The sequence below is a fragment of the Stegastes partitus genome, unplaced genomic scaffold (genome assembly GCF_000690725.1).
Source record: "Stegastes partitus isolate 25-593 unplaced genomic scaffold, Stegastes_partitus-1.0.2 Scaffold320, whole genome shotgun sequence".
Lineage (NCBI taxonomy): Eukaryota > Metazoa > Chordata > Actinopteri > Pomacentridae > Stegastes > Stegastes partitus.
This window is the reverse complement of record NW_007578051.1, coordinates 318,576-340,266: the sequence shown is the minus strand read 5'-3', so window position 1 is coordinate 340,266 and position 21,691 is coordinate 318,576. Positions and strand designations below refer to the sequence as shown.

The 21,691-nt window shown below is 42.5% G+C and overlaps 2 protein-coding genes across 2 annotated transcripts in view; both read left to right on the top strand.

Moving 5' to 3' along the window:
• Nucleotides 1–14,906, top strand: part of erbb2 (erb-b2 receptor tyrosine kinase 2) — a 36,395-nt gene extending 21,489 nt beyond the window's left edge. The window contains exons 6-24 of the mRNA XM_008283600.1: nt 1,961–2,102; nt 2,982–3,055; nt 3,206–3,296; nt 4,175–4,377; nt 4,770–4,899; nt 6,774–6,864; nt 8,530–8,684; nt 8,786–8,833; nt 8,939–9,077; nt 9,189–9,311; nt 9,414–9,512; nt 9,588–9,773; nt 9,993–10,148; nt 10,243–10,318; nt 10,405–10,551; nt 11,007–11,104; nt 11,306–11,494; nt 11,826–12,216; nt 12,419–14,906. Of these exons, the coding sequence (XP_008281822.1) occupies nt 1,961–2,102; nt 2,982–3,055; nt 3,206–3,296; nt 4,175–4,377; nt 4,770–4,899; nt 6,774–6,864; nt 8,530–8,684; nt 8,786–8,833; nt 8,939–9,077; nt 9,189–9,311; nt 9,414–9,512; nt 9,588–9,773; nt 9,993–10,148; nt 10,243–10,318; nt 10,405–10,551; nt 11,007–11,104; nt 11,306–11,494; nt 11,826–12,216; nt 12,419–12,786 (2,906 nt within the window). The 3' untranslated portion in view covers nt 12,787–14,906. The remainder of the gene's footprint in view (nt 1–1,960; nt 2,103–2,981; nt 3,056–3,205; nt 3,297–4,174; nt 4,378–4,769; nt 4,900–6,773; nt 6,865–8,529; nt 8,685–8,785; nt 8,834–8,938; nt 9,078–9,188; nt 9,312–9,413; nt 9,513–9,587; nt 9,774–9,992; nt 10,149–10,242; nt 10,319–10,404; nt 10,552–11,006; nt 11,105–11,305; nt 11,495–11,825; nt 12,217–12,418) is intronic.
• A 4,699-nt stretch (nt 14,907–19,605) lies between these two features.
• LOC103358577 (proteinase-activated receptor 3-like) lies at nt 19,606–20,472 on the top strand. Its single transcript, XM_008283599.1, has one exon. The coding sequence runs from the start codon at nt 19,606–19,608 to the stop codon at nt 20,470–20,472; it is 867 nt and encodes a 288-aa protein (XP_008281821.1).
• The last annotated feature ends 1,219 nt before the right edge of the window (nt 20,473–21,691 follow it).

The following is a 21,691-nucleotide window of genomic DNA, read 5'->3' as shown; positions in this document are numbered from 1 at the left end:
GGCAACAGGAGCCAGCTGGGCATCTGGTCACGATGCTTTCTTGATGCCTTCTTTTTGAAGTTTTACCAGCACATCCATCTGGGAGGCTAGACCCAGAAATCCCTAGAGGAATTCCATATCTCATCTGACCTGAGAACATCCTAGATTCCCTCAGAAGGAACCGGAAAGGTTTGCTGTCATGAGGGACATCTGGAATGACCTGTTCAGCCTGCTGCCATCATGACGCAACCCCAGATATGAGGTGTGTAAGAAAAGTTTCAGGACTGGTGTCCCAAAAGATATATTTCAAAACCAAACTACAAACAAAAGGTTTCCCCTTCAAAGTAATCCCCCTGGAGTCTAAAACACTTCCCCAGCCTTCTCTGCCATGCTGCCATGCACTCCTGAAAGGATTCTTCCGGGATCTTCAACAGCTCCGTCATCACAGCCATCTTGATGTCGTCCACGTCTTCAAAACGGGTCCCCTTGATGACCCCCTTGAGCTTGGGGAAGAGTAAAAAATCCCACGGAGCCAGGTGGAGTGAGTAGGGAGGTTTCTCCAGCAGGGTGATGTTCTTCTCAGCCAGGATCTGTGGGATGCTCAGGGCGTTGTGATCAGGTGTGTTGTCATGGTGAAGCAGCCACGACTTGTTCTGCCACGACTCTCACCTCTTCTTGCGCACTGAACAAACCAAACACCACAAGATCTCTTTGTAGACGTGCTGGTTGATCGTCTGAAGGGGAAAACTTGTAGTTTGTAGTTTGGATTTGAAACACATCTTTTGTGGCAACAGTCCTGGAACTTTTCTGACACACCTCGTCAGTGGAAGAAAATGGATGGATGGAACCGCTTTTGGTTTTACTTCTGTCAGGAGGGTTGACAACAAGAATCCATCCTGCTTTGTGACAGCAGTTCATGCTGGTTCTGATGGTGGAATGGTTCTGGGAGTGTTTTCCTGGTACGGTTTGGGTTTCCTAACACCAACTCAACACTGCTTAAAAGCCACAGCATACATGAGTATCTTTGCTGATCATATGCTTGTAGCTACATACAACAGACTCACACACCATGTCACGTATCACCCGCCCTCTTCAGCTCGTTTCTCAGCACTTTATTGAATTCAGTGTAGCCCACGGTTTCCACAGTCACCAGATATGAATCCAATAAAGCACCTTTAGGTTGTGATGGAGCAGGAGAGTAGCGCGGATGAGCAGACAGAAAGTCTGCTGCAATTTCCTTTAGTGTTATCATGGACCAGAATGTCTCAGGCATGAATCTAGCACCTTGTTGTGTCTATTCCTTAAAGAGTTCAGCCTGTTCTGTCGACAAAGTGTGTCCTACCCAGCATTAGAAGAGGTGTGCCTGATGAAGTGGCCACATATTGTATACAGTAGCTATCATGAAGTCCAGCCCTGAGAGCTGTTTCACAATATGTAGCTCAAACATTGCATAACTAATGTTCTGGATATGATTTATTTTTGCATTCTCCACATGCATGACATGACGTTAAAACACAGATGGTTATGGTTGTGGCTGCTCGTCCTGATGTGCTGATGAATTACGTGTTGACAATGATGCAAAGTGACCCGACCTGTTTCTGCAGTAGCTTGTTGTTGTCTTCATTTGAGTTTGTCTCATGAATTACAGCTGGTAAATTGGGATCACTATTAACCTATTAGGATAGATCATTATTTATTGTTTGTAAAGATAATTGTTTTTACTTCATGTCTAGAGTTCAGTAAAATCATGCTGCTGAGGCTTTTCATTTAAGTTTACTCTGTCAATCAACTTAGAGCTTTAAGTGTTTAATGCAATACGCCACACAATGTTTAATTCAGCACTGATGATGCTCAGTTAAACATATGGTTCATGTGGGGAGACGTTGCTTCCTTTTGTTGTACATTTGGTGTCTGAATTCTGTTTGTCTGGATTTAAGATAAATTAGCTCATTGCCGTTTCATTCTGTTGTTTGTATCGCAGTGTGCTACGGTCTGGGTATGGACAACCTCGGTGTCATGGACAAACACGGCATCACCATGGTAACGTCTTCTAATGTGGAGAAGTTCAACAAGTGCAAGAAAATCTTTGGTAGTCTGGCCTTCCTCCCTCAGAGCTTTGCAAGGTAAGAGACACACGGGTCAAACTGAAGCTCCAGGAATGAATGCAATAAATCAAGTTAACTCAATGTAAAGCTAACAGTCGTGCACTTGAGCAGACACAATGAGCAGCTTGATGCCTCAGATTTTAATCTGCCTCGAGTCACATCTCTCCTGTTCAGCACCTCAAATATTTGACTTTGCAAAAACATTCAGTGCTCAGTTCTTTGTGCAACTTGAGCAAAGAGCTGCCACTCAGACCAAACCCTGACTGTATGTTTTTCACTTTGCCGGAGTCTTTATGTCAAGAAAGAAAAAGCAGTTTCATTTGTGTTCTTACCATAAAGACAATCTCATCTAATTAAAATTTAATTAAAATACTGAAGAGCCATGTTTACTGACAGTGCCTGGACAGTCAAGAGTGAATTGTAAACAATACTAAATATAGGTTGTGTTCAACTAGTCTGCACATGTGCTCTGTGGACATTTACAACAAAGCTGCTCGATCTGCCTACGTGACGTGTAGCGATGCCAAATCTTGATAAATTATCTTCTAGAGTTTGTGCCAACTGTTCACAATACACATGCATGAAATCCTTTGTATTGTGAAGTGTGAAGGAAATAAATATGGGATAACCTGAGTCACTTGTTCAGACAAACAGAATGCAAACGCGTTGGTGTAAGTACAACATATTCTTGTAATTTGTTCCAGTGGAAGGCGTCTTCCTGACACAAGGTCGCACTGAAAGATGTGGTAATCGCGTGGCTTGAGTGTCCTACAAAGATAGAGGCAATTCGCGCAACATCCAAGTTTAAATTGGAAAAGATAACACTTAAATTAAAGTCCTCGTTCAAGCCAACAGACAAGATAATGAGCAATAATCAGATTGACTTTTGCTGTCCAGGGACCCTGTGACCAACACATCAGGCCTGAGTTTGGAGCAGCTGAGTGCCTTCAAGAGACTGGAGGAGATTACAGGTAATAAACTGTTTTTGTAAGCTTCTACCATGAATAGAAAATCTAATTCATTTTAGTTGCAGTTTCCCCAGTTCAGTCTCATTTTAGATTGAACAACACACAGAAGTCTTCTCTGCCAGAGTGTGTTTATAGCATCATTTTAATCTGCAGGTTATTTGTACATCGACGCCTGGCCAGAAGAGTGGACCGACCTCAGTGTGTTTGAGAACCTGAAGGTGATCAGAGGCAGAATGCTCTACAAGTAAGACTTTCAGACTGTCTGTATGTTCACAAGTCTGTCACTTCACTTAAACTATGCATACTGTAATAGCTTTCCTTATGTTGTGATTTTATTGTCAACAGTCCGACAGATATAGAGAAACTAGACAATAAATGATCAAATAAAAACAGCAGAAAGTAAGCATGCATACAAACTAAACCATTGAAAAGCTTAACACAATGCAGTGCAGAAAATATATTTATGGAAGTCGATCATAAAGCATCTTCTGTTCATCATATCAGTGTCTTTCTGCGCCGTGCGTCACCACATGCCTCTGTGTTGATGTCCATCCACCCACACTGTGTTTTTGTGCTCTCTTTTGTTTTGTTTTGTTTTTTTTTCTTCCGACCGTGTGTCTGGTTCATTCGAGGCTGTTTGTTCACTTTCTCTGTAATAAATGCTAATTATTAGCCAGCGCTGCTCTGACCTGCAGCACGCGCCACTCAGAGTCCGTGGGACGTTCTGTAGTGCTGAAAGTAGGTCACAGTGACAAGTGTGAGATCTGCTGATTTATAGTGGTGAGATAAATTATCGATATGTCTAAGCAATATATTTGTGTATCTTGATCTTGTGATACGCTGTGGTGCCAAATAATATTTTTAAAACATTCAGGTTGTCTGCAAAGTATTGAGTATCACAGAACCGATGCATAATGATGCTATCAATATTGTGGGCAAAGTATTGTTAGTATTACACTGAGCTGTTTGTGAATATCTGACAGTTTCCATTACTGTTCTTAGTTGTAGGTATTCTTGCTGTTTTCATTCCATTTATGTTCGGTTTTTTTTTTTCTTTTTTTTTAGCTTCCTTCGTCATTCTTGATTACGGTCTGATTACTCACAACCTCTCCATCTGTTTAGGGGTGTGTTTTCACTGGCCGTCCAGAATCTCCACATCCGTTCTCTTGGGTTGCGATCGCTACGCAGCGTCAGTGGAGGTTTGGTCTTAATGTACAACAACACTCAGTTGTGCTACACTAATTCTCTGCCCTGGGAGACCCTGATCCATCCCACCCAGGGACCCCATCGAATCGTCAGCCACAACCAGGACCCCCAAGTCTGTGGTAGGTGAACACACACGTAACGTATTCAGAGCAGAAGGTGCATTAAAGTTCTTTATAGCCAAGATAATCAGCCAGATGCAAGGTTCAAAAATGTTTATTGAATTGAACTGCTGCAGCAGGAAAAGTGCAGCGAATACTGTTTTACAAATTGCATTTTAAACAACATGCGTAGGTGCTGTTGCGTGACAAATATTTGCAATTTATGAGAAAAGTGCTCGTCTGCAGGTGTTTTTTTTTTTTTAGAGTTTAACATTTATTTGAACCTCTGCAGCTTTAGTGCTCATAAACCGACATATAAAACTAACCACAGTGATTGTAAATCCTGTTAACTGTTTGAGGACATAAAAAGTACAGTGTGCTTCATGCTCTGATGTGTCTGTGTGTGTTTTCAGAGGCAACGGGGAATGTGTGTCACCCGCTGTGTGAAGGAGGCTGCTGGGGTCCGGGGCCCAGCCAGTGTGTGTCCTGCAAAACCGTCAAACGTGGCCATGAGTGCGTGGAGCAGTGTGACATCTATCAGGGGTAAGAAAGTTTGTGTGGGTGTGGCCACTCTAAATCAATAAAAAGCCAACTGATAATGATCTTAATATTGCACTTTACTGTGTGCAAAACCCAGAAAAGAGTTCTACAGTAAAGAAAACAAGGTATTTACGCCTGCGTTAAAAATGTGAAGGTGGATGTATGAAGAATGACTGGATCCACAGTGACTGTCAAAGCAGCCACAACAGTAAATCAATCTAAAGGCTTCTAACCTAAAGTGTGCCCGTAAGCAAACACGTGTGATAACACTGTGGTTCTTAGAACAATAACTGAACTCAAGTTGATATGATGTGTTTGCAACTGACGTATACACAGAATGACATAGCAAATCAATAGAGGTCAAGTGTTTCCTACCATCAATATATAAAAAGCTGAAAATGTCCAACTGATATAGTTTTGCCACACTCAAAAGATCATTTGGCAAGAGTTCTGTTTTTTCTTTGCTTAAAATGTGGTTGTATCCAGGTTAAAATAATCTGGAAATGGATTTAAAAAGTATGTGTTTACTAGTTAGGTTGATGTTCAGCGCAATAAACTGTGTCATTAGAAAGCGTCCATACAACAAGGACAGTCAGTTGTTTTGTTAGATTAAAGCTTGGGAGGAGAATTTAACCCTCTGAACCCTGTGAAGAGAACCTTTCCATGGTCTTAATCAGGAAACTTAAACTAAACTAAGCTTAAAATGTTGTTATTCTACATGCCTCATTTAAACATTTGCCAGAAATAAACTTTTTTTTTTCTCACCAGATTCTGTAAAAAACATAATATTCTGTGGTCCTTGTCGCAACCTATAAGCCATTAGTGTTTCATTTGTTACAAACACAAACTTTTGTCTGAATCGCCAGCTGTGTTTCCACTGAGCCGATAGATAAAGTCTAGAAACAAATGAAAGATGTGAGTTGTAAAACATCTACAGCAGGGGTGTCAAAATCCGGTCCTCGAGGGCCGCAATCCTGCATGTTTTAGATGTTTCCTTCTTCCAACACACCTGATTCAAATGATCAGGATCGTTATCAGGCTTCTGCAGAGCTTGATGATGAGCTGATCATTTGAATCAGGTGTGTTGGAAGAGGGAAACATCTAAAACATGCAGGATTGTGGCCCTCGAGGACCGGAGTTCGACACCCCTGATCTACAGTATGTAGAGTCACCTTTTTTTGCAGTATCCTGTGGTCACTTGGTAAAATGTTGTGCATGTTAATTCCAATTTACTTATTTATTTAAGTGATCAAAGAAAGTCAACTTTTTTTTCTTTTTTAGGATTTATGGCTTTTTAACTTTGTTATGCTGCACAGATGACATTTAAGTGCTCTGCAATGCCAGCCATGGTTGTGCTGTTTCCACAAATGTGTCAGACTTTGTATTGTGGTTACAAATGATCCCACAGTGAGTAAAAACTGCTCAGAGGGTTAAAGTGTTAATTGTGAAACATGCGTATTTGCTTTCTTGCTGAGAATTAACATGTCATTTGTTTAATATGTGCAAAAACACAAGTGTAAAAAAGACAGTCTGCGGTTCAGTGGTGAGGTTGTGTTCACGGCTGTTGCAGCTTCTTACTCACTGTGCAACATGAGAGCAGTATTCTCACCTAACTATTGTTATCATATCTTCACAATCTTCACACATACGGTTCGCGGAAAGTTGCCAAGCAATACCAAACATTGTTGTCTTGCCCTGTGTGGTGCAGAGTACAAGTTATCCTGAGCAGCTCATCAGGTTATTTGCAGCTGGGGCCCCCCATTCTAAAAATGTGTCTCCTTATGACGGTGTCAGGTGCCTCCAGATAAATGCATACAACAAATGCCACACTGTGTTACGGGATGTTATGCTAAACGCGCCCTGTGCTTGTGTTGCAGGTCTGTGCGTGAATACACAGACGGATCCGAGTGCAATGCGTGTCATCCAGAGTGTCGACCTCTCAATGGCTCTGCCTCCTGCCACGGCCCGGTAGGTGTTTGTGAGAATTATTAGTGGTTTTTAAACTAGTTGCATTCCAGAAGTTAGTGCTGATCACTGAGAGAACATAATCCTGAGTATTTGAACATCACCTGACCACTCAGTTTAAAGAATATTACTCTTTCACCAAAACAAAAAAATGTTTCAAGGTGCTCAACTCGTATCTTTGATGACTATGTGCTACACCAGAAAAAGATTTGGTATGTCCCAATGCATCCTGTTGGATTTTGTAATGTGTAATTATTAGTGAGCTTGAGCCGCCCAGAGCATGCAGACACTAACAGCTCATTTCACATTACAGACTGCAATGGATATACAGTTAAACCAGAAGTTTAAAACCTTTTTTTTTCTCACTGTCTGACATTAAATCAGACTAAACTTTTCCTGTTTAAGGTACGTTAGGATTACCAACATTATTTCTGTTTTCTAAATGCCAGAATAATGAGAGAGAGAACTTTGTAGAGGATTTTTTATTGCTTTCTTCAAAGTCAGAAATTTACAAACACTAAGATTACTTTGCCTTCAAACTATTTGGGAAAGCCCAGATGATGATGATGTCATGGCTTTGGAAAGCTTTTGATAGGTTAAGTGACGACATTTAAGTTAACTGGAGGCACACCTGTGGATGTATTTCAAGGCACACCTTAAACCCACTGCTTGCTTTTGTGACAACAATCTAAAGAAATCAGTCAAGATATCAGGAGGAGAATTGTGGACCTCCACAAGTACAAGGAAAGAACAGTATTATGACCAAGTAGTGTGTCCCAGCAGTATCCATAATGCATGAAATGGTGTTTACTCTTAAAGTAAAAGACACAGTATGAAACACAGCCATAACCTCTCCGGTGTGTCCTGGTCTCCTCCTGTTTGGATGAGCTTGAAACACCTTGTCGGGGAGGCATCCTTGATGGATTTCCCTCAGCTGGGCTCTTTTGATGTGGAGGAAAATTCTCCTGTGAACCCCTTACAAGTGAGCGAGCTCAGACACCAACAGGAGAAAACTGATTTCCACCATTTGAATTTGTGGTTGAATTCTTTTGGTCAGTACCCACAACTTGTGGCCAAAAGTCAGTGTAGAACGTAGATCAACCAGAAAATCTGCAGCTTCAGCTTTTGGCTCGGCTCTCTCTTGAACACAACACACCAGTAAAACATCCACATCACTGCAGATGCCACAACAATCCATTTGACAGAAAATCTTTTTTCTCTTCTTACATTTGTGTAATTATTTAATTATGCAAAGAACCAAAGTTCCTGCATTTTGCTGTTTTCTGTTGCTAGATCAAATTCTGTTAGACAATGTAGTGTTGGTTAAATAAAAGTTAAAAATGTCACATGGAGCTGTAGGAAACCATGATGGACATTTTTGACATGTATAAATAAAACAATGCATTGATTAAAAGTCAGATAATAAGCCGGGGTAGCCCTGTGCTCCAGTGGTCACCATCTAACCACAGCGTCTTGACTTCTGCTCCAGCTGCGGCTGCTTCTTGACCCTCTGATGTTTCTCCACATTTTCTGCTTGTCTGTAGTGTAAAAACTATCAAATACACCAAACAAATAATGTCAACTCAATTTCCCTGATTGTATCTGTGTAAATGTGTGCAGGCACTTTTTTTTATAAATCCCCTGAAATATCCCTCTCTGTGTCTTCAGGGTGCAGAAGATTGCACAGAGTGTCTGAACTTCCAGGACGGTGAGTTTTGCGTGGCGAGCTGCCCCAGTGGTGTGAAGGAGGATCAGCAAACTGTGTGGAAGTACAGCAATGCCACTGGGCACTGTCTGCCCTGCAACACCAACTGTACACTGCCGTGAGTGTGAACACACACACACACACACACACAAGCACACACAGAAACTCACAAACAGATGCAGTGAGAATGATTTCACACCAGGTGCTTCTCTGTTGCAGCTGCACTTTCATGGATGAGAGAGGCTGCCCCATCGACACCAGGACAGGGTGAGCTGCTTCAGACACAAACTAATAAAACAGTGTTTGTCTGAGGAAGTTATTTCGGTTTCAGACTTTTCTGGAAGCTGCGCTAAGCTCTTTCTCTCTGTCCAGGCCCGGTACGACCATCGTGGCTGCAGTGGGTGGAGTGGTGCTCTTCTTCATCCTGCTGGCTCTGCTGGTCTTTTACCTGAGAAGACAGAATAAGCTAAAGAGGAAGGAGACGCTGAGGAGGATCCTGCAGGAGCACGAGGTGAGCACTGGGAGTGATGGGAACAGTGTCAGTGTTGACGTTTTGCTTCTGCTGTGTGTCGCCCTGGCTCTGTGATGAGTAATGCGCCATCTGCTCCCTTCATGTGTACAGCTGGTGGAGCCTTTAACGCCGAGCGGTGCGTCACCCAATCAGGCTCAGATGCGCATCCTGAAGGAGACAGAGTTGAAAAAGCTCAGGGTGCTGGGTGCAGGGGCCTTTGGTACTGTCTACAAGGTATGCAAGCTACAACCTTCAAAACTGATTGCTACAGAGATGCACAGCAGTGATATATGTTGAGATTTTGATGACTTGCAATGGTTTTGGTCACTGTTTCAGGGAGTGTGGGCTCCTGATGGGGAAAATGTGAAAATACCAGTAGCCATTAAGGTGTTGCGAGAAAACACCTCCCCGAAGGCCAACAAAGAAATCCTTGATGTGAGTACAGGACACATACACGGTTATGGAGCACAGAAATGCACAGAAATACATCTTTGCTCTGTCTGTTCCCAGGAGGCCTATGTGATGGCGGGGGTTGCCAGCCCGTATGTGTGCCGCCTCCTGGGGATCTGCCTGACCTCCACAGTGCAGCTGGTCACTCAGCTGATGCCGTACGGCTGCCTCCTCGACTACGTCAGGGAGAACAAGGACCGCATTGGTTCCCAGTTCCTCCTCAACTGGTGTGTCCAGATTGCCAAGGTACAGAAACAATGCAACAGCATGTTTTTGTTGATGTGCATACCTGTGTGACTGCTGGTAGTTGTAGGTGCATTTTTGTTTTCTCTCCTGTAGTGTTTTAATGTTGCTGCTGATGTCCCTCTCATCTTATTTTTTCTTTCACATTTGATGTGGTACCAGTTTGTATATTTGTGGACACATGGATTTGTGGGTGATGGACCTGTGTGTGTGTTGGTGTAGGGGATGAGTTATTTGGAGGAGGTACGGTTGGTTCACAGAGATCTGGCCGCGCGAAACGTTCTGGTGAAGAACCCGAATCACGTGAAGATCACTGACTTTGGTCTGGCCCGTTTGCTCGATATAGACGAGACCGAGTATCACGCTGATGGAGGGAAGGTAAGATGTGACTGTGGTTTTAGGAGCACCTGAAACATCCACAATGATTTATTTGATCTGTTTTTTAAATAAAAATGTGTTTCTGTATTTGTAGGTGCCCATTAAATGGATGGCCCTGGAGTCTATTCTGCACAGACGGTTCACTCATCAGAGTGACGTCTGGAGCTACGGTCAGTGTCTCTCTGCTGCACTAATCATGATAAAACTGGGTTTAAATTGGTGCTTGAATGTTGTGCTGTTGTAATTTCCTCTTCAGGAGTGACAGTTTGGGAGCTGATGACGTACGGTTCTAAACCCTACGACACAATACCAGCGAGGGAAATACCAGATGTTTTAGAGGGTGGGGAGAGACTTCCTCAGCCCCTCATCTGCACCATCGACGTCTACATGATCATGGTCAAATGTGGGTAGTTCTTCTTGAAGCACTGATTTTACATGTTGTCTGTCTCTTGAGGATTTAACAATCTCTGAACTCCAAAACCCACCTGCAGGTTTGGGAGGCATTTTGTTGTTAAAGAAAATTGCCCAAATGACATCATTTATCTGAGCCACAAGTTGTGAAAACACAAAGAATCCTTGAATTTTTATCTTTCCAACAGTCCCTGAACTACTCGCCTGTGACTTGCTGTTGTAAAACTTTACCAAATCCAAGGTCAAACTTGTGATATTTCATCCGAATCGTTTTTATTCAAATTTTAAAAATTTTGCCAAAAATAAATCTTTAAGCGTTTGCCGTTAGCAGATTTTGTGAAAAACTAAAACTAAAATGAACTTTTGTTTAAATTAAACAGGACGTCACAGAATTAGTTTGCATCGAATGCGACCGACTGACATCTTGATTTTATGTTTGGATGGCAGGTTGGATGATCGATCCAGAGAGCAGGCCCAAGTTCAGAGATCTGGTCAATGAGTTTACTGCCATGGCCAGAGACCCACCTCGCTATGTAGTCATTCAGGTATGTGACCGTGTTGCATGTTTTCCTTTTGTGTGACTGTGCTCTCAGTATGTTATCTTCTACACTGTAGAATGTTATTTGTGTACTAAAGCGATACCATTTTGGCCTGGTACCACTTAGAAAAAGATAAATATTGTGGTCTTATTAGTAAATATAGCCTTTCTTTACATTTCTTCCATGTTGTTCTTCCGTGCCGTGCAGAACGACGAGGACATGAGCAAGTGCAGCCCGGTGGACAGTCGGTTTTACCGGATGCTTCTGGAGGAGGGGGACAACGTGGGGGAAATGATGGACGCTGAGGAGTATCTGGTGCCGCAGCCAAACCTCTTCACCAGGACGAAGGGAGACGAGCCGCAGGCCAACGGACCGTCCAGACACCAGTCGTACAGGGTCAGTGAGGGAGAACAGCACCTTTGTCTTCAGTTATTTCATCATTTACAGTTACACTGGCTGATAATCTGTGTTGGAAGATTCTCTGACTGCACTGTTTTTCTGGGCTTTTCTAAAGAGGCTCTAACTGTCAAATTTATTATCACAGTTCTAATTCTGACAATATTTTTCTTCATATCAGCACAACCGGCTTTAGCAGCTGACTATGAGTACAACCATGCCATGATTTTAAACTGTAATCTGATTTTTGATGTCAGTTCGACATATTGGTTCCATTGCTGAATAAACGTAAGCCTAATGTGAGTCACTTTTTTCTTTGTCATCTCTCCAGCAGAGCAGAGATCAGGGCTTAGACGTTGAGCCCTCCATCGCCGGTGGTCCTCGGAGCATGTACTCGTCCCTGAGCACTCTGGGTCGCAGCCAGTACCCGACCTTACCGTCAGGAGCCAGCACCTCCAACGGTCTGTGGCCTCAGTACCCGACGCTGGCTCGCAGCCCCTCAGCCGGAGGCCAGTCTGACTCGGTCTTCCTGGACGGGCCTCCAGACGGCCACTCATTGCCCCCCGCCAGCCCTGGACGCTACTGCAAAGACCCCACCTACCCCAACGGTAGCCAGGGAGACCTCGAGACCGACGGGCCGAATGGCTTCCTCCACCCTCATCACCTCCATCACTCACTGCCCAGGCGGAGTCACGGCCACAATCATAATCATGCCTTACCAGGTGAGTGAGCGATTTCTTCTACTGTAGGTTGTCCAAAAAGTATAGAAAGTAGGTGCAACTAAACCTCGGAAAGTTTGGTTGCAGCGGGGCTTGAACCCATGGCTGCTGCGTCGGTCACTACAGCTCCTGTACATGGGTCGCCAGCTCAACCAGTTCAGCGGCGACCCTTGTTCTGACTTTTTTCCTTTCTCCACCATTTCAGAGTACGTCAACCAGGAAATTAGGGATCTCAGACCAGGGATCCCCGAGCGGCCGAGCACGCTGCCTCGTAAAGGCTCCAGAGTAGACCGACGGCTCCCTAACGGACTGAGCTCTGGTCACAGTGTGGAAAACCCCGGATACTTGGTCCCTGTGAGCTCCCCGAACTCCATCTCTCCTGCTTTTGACAACCCGTACTACCTGGACCTTGTGGCCAAAGCCAAAGTGGCACCAGGAGCAGCAGTGGTGGACGGACCTACAGCACTGGAGAGCAACGGAGGAGTTGGCCGGCATATGAACGGGTTTTTGACCCCCACCGCAGAAAACCCAGAGTATCTCGGACTAGCGGACACCTGGAGCGGGCACACCTGAGGAGAGGGACCGGGAGCTGAAATGGAATCACAGAGGGAAATGAGAGAAAGGGAAGATGGATATTTATGTGACAGAAATGAACTGGGTGTGTGTTTGAAACTGGCTGTTGTAAGGGCATGTGGAACCGAACTCTCTCTCCATATCGACAAAAGCACCCAAACCGGTCAAGGCCGTCTGTCAGAAGTCACCAAATCACCAAGTTGTGACACACATTGACTCAGCGCAGTGTAGCAATAATATGGTGTCTATGGCATCATTTGTATTCATTTCTTCTTGTTATCAATCTGTGACTGTTAAGTGCCAAAAGGAGGATTACTCAGCCTCCGCAAATAACTCGATAAGCAAAGTTCACCTGAGTCAACAACCCGTCACGGTACGAGAAGAATCTGATCATCACAGAGTCATCCGACTGGATTCATGAATGCTGATTTTTTTTTTTTTTTTTTAAGGACATTTTCTTTTAATTTGTTCAGTTTCTGTGGTTGTTTCCACGACATGTGAATCATCTGTTAAATTTCCTTCAGTTCCCTCATGCTTTTGGATTTGCTTCTCAACTCAGCTGAGCAGAGAAAAACAACATATAGAACACTGACAAAGTGAGCCATGATATGCATTGAAGACGATGTTTAGTATTCTGGTCACTTTCTCCCAGACCTGATGGGGGTCTTTAATACTCTCAAAGCCATTTTGTTTTGGACAGAGAAGGCCCTGCAGCCCATCTGGCCAGTAGAAATGTTCCCTGAAAGAAAGGCATCCTGTATGGAGAAGACAGCGGCATTGTGCCGCACTGATGTATGTGGTTGTTGGTGTCTGTGGCTGCAGCTACTTTGTGGTACGAGGAATCTGTTATGAGGTACGAGCAGACTTTGTAAGCTACAAAGATATCAGAAATTCTATTTTTTTTGTAAAGAGATAGTGAATAAGTAATTAAGTTAAAGCAAACTTTTCAGGGACTGTCAGTTTTTCAGAGAAGCAGGCAGAATGACTTCTGTTCAGTCTTGCAAACTGCACTACATGTTAGGGTGCTATGTTTTGCCCTCCAAGCTTGTGTTACCACAGTGAGCCTTCTGGGTATCGTAGCTTTCCACTGTGCAAGATGTGAAGAATCTGCATGAATATACACAAGTGTTTCCTTTTACGAAACGAAAAGCAGCCCTGCTGTTTGTGTTTTTGTGCAAGAGTGAGCAATTCACCAGACACTGGAGCTGAATGTGATTCTGAGGAGGCAACAACATTGCTCTGCTCCATTTGGATAATCAATGCATGGCTCGAATTCCACTCAGCACGAACACACTGGCATCCCAGTTAATAATCAACAGCATTTTTTTCAAGGCTGTTTTTTTTCATGTTAACTGGTGTTGGGCTGGGGGAGGTCACAACCGAGTCAATGCAGCCATTGTCTGACCCTCATGTCCTTGTCGGAAAGTCAGCGCTGTCCTAACTCACACATCCCAACAACGCCGTCGTCACAGGTTCGGAGAGAAAGAAGCAGTTTGCAGAGTTGTGGGACTCGGCAGCAGAATGTGGTTCACTGGAGGCTTGTAATCCTGGACAGGTCTTGAAAAACAGTGGGTGATTTTCTCGTCTCCCCTCGCGTACTAAACAAACTGCAGCTTCATCATCCAGCTGCAAACAACTACTACTGAGTTTCAACACTAAGCATTTTCAAGACAAACCTCTCTGAGATGTGTGTGTACATATAAATATATGTGTAAACGCTCCACATAGTGAGTGCAGTGTGTCATCAGTGGGAGGGCTGAGATGTTTGTCAGAATGTGTACAACTCCCCCCAGCACTCACAGATTTCACTCTGAAAGTCTTTTATCTTGATGTTCTCATACGGGTTTTGAAGAGTTTTGTTCCAGAATAAGATCTCTGAAAAATACACCTGATTTTAGATTACAATTTCTTACATATAAATGATGTGGTGTTGTTTTTTCTTTTTCTTTTTTTTAAATACAAAGATTTTATTTTAATACCATCAACTGTCATATACTAACATTATTTAGAATGAGACTGTTTTTGAAGTTTTGAGTGATAAGATTCACATAATCTCTGTTCATCTTTATATTATGATGAATGTACAGCGTAGTGTTTTGGAATGAAACCCTTCAAAAGTATTGTTGTTGTCTGGTGAAAAACATAGTTCCACGAGGGCAACTTATTGGGAGGAAGTCAGATTTCAGGATGATTAGAAATGCATTTTTGCATTGATCCTGTTGCAATTCAGAAAAAAAAAAGGTTTCAGAACATTAGTAGAATTTTGTGACCTGTTAATTGAACTTTGACTTCTTTTTATTCCACAATGACACAGTTGAATTGTTCGAATTTCCAAAAGGTACATCGTCAAGCTTTTTATTGGCTATTTAATGAAATAATAATAATAAAAAAAGATACATGCAGTCATCCTCAGATGTATCCACACCCTCCCATTAAAGAAGAAAAAAACTGCTGTCACTGGAATAAGTTGAAATTGACAAAAGTAATAATAAATAAGAATTTATTGAAAATCATAATGCTGCTTTTGGATTGTGGTTCAACAGAAATATTAAAAACAACAACAAAAAAACAAGCAAACAAGCATGATGGGACCCATAAACTCATATTTAGTTGAACAATCCTTTGAGTCAATCACTGCAATCAAGTGTTTCTGTAACTCTCAATCAGACTTCTGCTCCTGTTGACAGGGATTTTGATTTCACTGCTCATCAGCAAAGTGCTCTAATTTGTCTGCAATTGATTGTTTAATTATTCTTTTCAACCACAATTCAAAAGCAATGTCTTATTTCCCTAAATTATAATTTAGCAAATTTTTATTTATTATTACTTTTTCCAGGTTCTAGTTATTTGAGTGAATGTTGTGAATTTTGCCTTTTCTTTAATGGAAGGGTATGAATACATTTGAGCACGACTGTACAACTTGACCTCTGCTGGAGACATGTGGCTTTTTTCAGACACAGCTCACAGATGTTCCCTCTTTGTTTAAGAATGTGATATTTGTCTTGTTGCTATGAAACCACACCGTAGATCCGATATGCAATCATGAATGATGTCCTGGTGTTTACACTGTCTTGTGATTGTGATGTCTCGTAAAACCTGCACACTACCGAGGAATCTGGCAGGCGACGGGCTCGTCTACCTGTCGTCCCCCTTGAAAAAAAAACAAAAAACGTCTGTGATCTTTCTCTAATTGTTCTTTGGCACAGTTATTTTGATATAAAACCACTCGGTTGTACTAAAACCAGCTCTGAGCCTGAGGACTGGCACCGGTCTCGGTCTGCTGGTTCATGGTGACATGCCTTCACGTGTTGTTGAGCAGAAATGTTGAATCAGAGTTCTGACTGGAAACGGCTGAATGTTAAAGCAACGGATGTAACAGCGATACTGAGCAGATAAACGACATGAAAACGGGGCCTGAGGCTGTTTTTATAAGCGTGTTAAACATCTACAAATACGTCGATAAGTCCCAAATGTGGCAAGTAACTGTATGTTTTCATCTAAAAGCTAACCAGAGAGCAAAAGTCAGGAACAGCGAACTAACGGGAGCGTGTCGAAGGTTTTCCTAAAAATTCTGTAATTTACACTTTGAAGAAAATGTATCTTTTGTACGTTTCATGTGAACATTCTTGTGCCTTTCACGGTTTTCTATGATTGTGACAGGGTCTGAATAATAACCATTTTATTGGGAGTTTTTATGTGCATCTTTTCCTCTTTTTTTTTTTTTTTTGGTCAGTAAGTCCAATCTTGTAAATGTGTCGTGTACATAAATAAAAACAATCGATTTTGGTAGCTAATTTGATTGGAGACGTTGTGACCAGTTGCTCTGCTGCAGAAAGAGCAGAGAGTAAATACACAAGAGAATATTTCATGAAGAAATTTTTATATGGAATTGTTTGCATACATTGTGTGTGTGTGTGTCATTAAAAGCATATAAAACACTAAAACCTGCTGTAAACCTTTACAGATAATGAAAGACTGGATGCTTCTGTTTGCGGTTCATTAATGGAAACTGAATTAAAACGTAAAATCTACGGCATGTCAGACATTTGGAGGAAAAAAAAAAAAAGCTAAATTTTATTTTTTCATTTATTCCTCTGGCAAAGTAATCAACTGAACTGTATTATGATTGAAAACTGTCAAAAACTGTTGAAATATATATTGAATGTATTAAGTTTGGTCTCCAGAAATGTGAAAACACAACCCGCTATAACAAACTGTTCCTGCCACCCAGTGGTGGTCAGTGGAACTACAACGACTGTCTTTATAAGAATCAGTCACTCGTGTATTCGTTTGAATTCCTCACTTGATTTTTCAGTTTTCATTATGTCAGAAGCAGCTCTGGTCGTCTACGATTCCTTTTTGCTTTCTGCTGTTTCAATAAACACTTTAAATGTGAGTACTTTGTGTTAATGTGTACTCCAACTTCAACCAGTTAATCAAATGTTATTTATTTAGCAGTTTTCAAATTAGTTAAGGATAATTTAAAGTGCTTTGCAGGTGACTGATGAAATACAGGATCATAAAAATAGATTTAGAGACTAATTCACACCAAAAAAGTAACAGAACATCCATCCATCACTTAATCCTCACTAGGGTCATGGGGGCTGGAGTCTATCCCAGCTGACTCAGGGTGAAGGCAGGAGACACCCTGGACGGGTCACCAGTCTATCACAGGGCCACTGAACAACAGAAACAGAAAATGTTAATGCCAAAAAGTAAGCATAAATAATTAGAAAATGATGAAAGCCAGACTGAGTAAATGGAGGGCTGCAAGGTGGTTATCACTGTTTCCTCACAGCAAGAAGATCGCCAGTTCCCATCCCAGTGAGGACATCCAGGATCTTTCTGTGTGGAGTCTCCATGTTCTCCTTGTGCAGCGTGGGTTCTCTCTGGGTTCTCCGTCTTCCTCCCACACAGTCCAAAAACATGTTAAGGTTAATTGGTGATTCTAAATTGTCTGTAGGTGTGAATGTGAGTGTGCTTGGTTGTCTGTCTCTAAGTGTAGTCCTGTGATAGACTGGTTACCTGTCCAGGGTGTCCTCTGCCTTCACCCTGAGTCAGCTGAGATAGGCTCCAGCCCCCCATGACCCTAGTGAGGGTTAAGTGGTGCATAGATAATGGTTGGATGGATGGATGGGTCTTTAGTTTGCATTTTAAAAATGTATTTTCTTCTTTTCTCACTTCTCTCACTTATATCCTAAAGGAGCCTTAACACCTGAGTTTCGGTTTCAATTGGGGGTTAGTTGCTCCTCCCCCTCGTTATGTGAGTCGTTAGCACTAACTTAAGGATATCAGTATGTGGATCTCCCAGCTAGTCAGTCAGAACTGATGAAGCCTCTTGGACGAGAGGTGAAACGTCTTCAAGGAACTTAAGCAAGTCCAGTCGCTGTGATTAATCTACCAGAATTAGTAGAAAAACAATCAGATATAAGTGCAATACATTACTGAGAATAAAATTAAGTACACAAGTTATACATCATACTCATAACAATGAAATATTGCACATGAAAACAAAACTTTACACATTTTTCTAAAAAAAAAAAAAGCACAAACTACTGAGAAAGCCTCGCTGGTCTCAGTCTACGGCTGAAGCTGCATTTAGACAAAACCACAGTCTCTTCTTGACCTTGTGAAGTTACCCAACAGCAGCTGAGCAGCAGAGTTTTGCTGCCCTCTCTCGTCGAAAGTTACAATCCTGCTTCATGTCTAACTGCACCCAGCGTCCCTGATCAATGTTTAAAAACGTTGCTTTCTGCAGCTCCTCCAACCACGGAGGTTGTATTTTACTGTAGCAGGGTGACAAGTTAAACCACTGGAGGGCAGACAGAACATGTGTCAGAGTGCTGCCACCATCAGGATGTGTTTTGTGATGTATTTATTTATTTAAATATTGCCTTTGAACATAAACCAGACTGGGATTACTTTTGTTCACACAAAGCAGCAGTTTAGTAATTTTGATTAAAGGGGAAAGCGATTAAAGAGACTTTTTTTTGGTTGTTTTTAAACTGGCCCAGAGATGAGGGATGTGATCAGATTAATGAGAGTGAAGAAACAGTTGATTAAAAATCTTGTGCTGACATTTGTACTCAAGTAAAAGTATGTAAGCGTAATCAAGAATATACATTGAATGTTCAAGTTCAGGACCATTTAAGTAAAAACATCTGTGAAATATCAGCAATAACAAATGTAGAGACGAAGGTGCTAATGTTAGACAATCAGTGGTTTTTCACATCGGCTAAATTTGTTCATTGGACCGATACCGATATATCGGGAAAAAAAATAAAACCAATGTGGTCACTGATATATGGTGCATCCCTTGTAAAATTTAAGTAAAAAGTTGCACATTGGCCCCTGAATTGCAGTGGAACAGACACGTAAAGTAACATAACAAGAAAATAATCAGGTGAAGATTAAAGTACCTCACTGTTGTACCTGAGCACAGTCCTGCTGAACCAAGCCGCTCCACAGCTCTCGACCTCTGACCTTTAACTGTTCACGAGGCAAAGCTTCATTTTAATGCCTCTCATCATCTAGTAAACCAGTTTTTCTAACCACACAGAAACTAATCAAATCTGCAGAGCTTTCAAAACATCCAAGCCAATGCAGGAAGATGATCCTCGCTGTCACTTGCTTATTCAAATCAGTATTTCCATACTAGAAGCAAACCGGCTGCATCATTGCAACAAAAGATCAGATCCCATCCTGGAGGTAAGATGAACATTAAGCAGCTCTCTCTCTCTTGCTGTGTGAAGCTTTTAAATCACCACTTATGTCTGTTTTCCTTCTGGTGTAGGCAGGAGCTGATCAGACTGCTTCATAATGTTCCTCCATCTTCGCTCTGAGAGTCTGGCCTCCAACCTCAGCGAGCATGAGGATGGGCTCGGCCACTGCGGGGACATGAGTTTAGGCATCATCATCTGGGCTTCTCTCAGCACCCTCTTCTCCCTGGTTGGGTGTCCGGCATGCGTCGCCGTCCTCTTGGAGCTTTTTCGGAGACACAAGGTGGGAACCTCCATCACCCCCAACGACGTTTTCATGCTCAACCTCACCGTCATGGACCTGGTCTTCTTGTTTTTCATCCCGTTCGGATTGTGCAACTACATCTTCTGGGACATCATCTCCTTTGGGAAGATCACCAACTTCATGTATTCTCTGAACCTGGCTGGCCGGCCTCTCCTGACGGCGTGCATCTGTCTGGACTGCTACCTGGCTGTGGTGCATCCGGTCACCTACCGCGCCAACAAGAGCCTGGCTCCTCGGGTCCTCATGGCCGCCGCCGTCTGGACTCTGACGGCGGCTCAAGGCAGCGCGTCCGTGGTCTTTGTGGAGCTGAACCACAGCGCCTGGGCCATGCTGGTGTACATCATAGCGCTCCCCGTCATTCTCATCTGCGACGCCGCCATCCTGTGGACTCTGAAGAAGTCGTACCGTGGAGGAGGAGACCTGCACCCCAAGAAGAAGAAGGCCCTGCAGGTCATCACCAACAGCATGGTCATGACCGTCATCTCCTACGTCCCCCCGGTGCTGGTGTACGTCTTCGGGAGTCTGATATTTCCTGACGAGAAGGAGTATGACTGCTTTTTAGCAATGCCTATCCTCATACTGCCGACTGCAGGGAGCACAATCATGCCTCTGCTCTATTTGGGCAATCTGGGGCGTCTGAAGAGCCCCTGCTGTTTGGAGTAGCAGTCCAGAGTGTTTATAATGGGCTGCCGTAGCAACGGTTTGTGTCATTTACCAAATGATGGAGGCTGAAAATATAATCAGTTTAGTCTTAACAGAAAAAAACAATATTATTTGTAAGAATACCTGTTTATTTAATTATATGTTTTCTTTTTAAAAGGCTACCCATGGGATGTACAGCAAATGTACTCTTCATGTTTTTGGGGCTGCGAGGTGGCTCGGTGGTTAGCATCGTTGCCTCGCAGTAAGAAGGTTGCTGGTTTGCGTCCCGTTGAGGACACCCGGGATCTTTCTGCGTGGAGTTTGCATGTTCTCCCCGTGCAGTGTTGGTTCTCTCCGGGTTCTCCAGCTTCCTCCCACACAGTCCAAAAACATGTTGAGGTTAATTGGTGATTCTAAATTGTCCGTAGGTGTAGAAGCGGTGTATCGATAATGGCTAAATGTTTTTGTCCCTGTTGGACAGTTTTATATATAAAGAAAATAAACAGGTATGCGCATTTTTAAACGAAGGATGAGAAAAAGAAACAAGCAGAACAAAACATAGCGAACTTAACAGCACAACCACAGACTGACTATGAAATACTGGACCAGTGGCTGTTTTGTGTCTCTTTGTGATTCCTTTGCTGATGTTTTTTTCTCTGTTTGTGATAGTTTTGCATCTGTTTGTGCACATTTTCTATCTTTCTCAGTCAGTTTTAATTGCTTTGTGGTCATTTTGTGTGTCTTTGTGGTAATATTGCATTTGTTGGTGTTTGTTTTGCATCTCATTCGCATTGGTTTGGGTGTTTTGTTAGTCATTCTGATTCTCTTTGTTAAATCATTTGTATTTAGTTGTGTTCTCTTTGCATTTCTTTTTCATTCGTTTGGGTCTCTTTGTAGTCGTTCTCTTTGTGGTCAGTCTTTGCATCTCTTTTGCATCCAGCAGTGGTTGTTTTGTGTGTCTTCGAGGTGGTTTTCTGTATTTGTTTTAAATTAACATCTATTTGTATTCATTTAGCATCTCTTTTGCATTGTTTTTTTTTTGTGGTTGGTTTGTGCATCTGTGCGGTTGTTTTGCATCTTGTTGCGGGCCTTGGATGTTCCTTAGCTGTTGTGGTGTAACCGTGTTCATTTCTTTTTAGTCAGTTCTTTCACTCTGTGGTTGATTTGTATCACTTCCTGGTCTTTTTGTGTATCCTTAAATTGGTTTGACATTTATTTGAGTTCATTTTACATCCTGTGT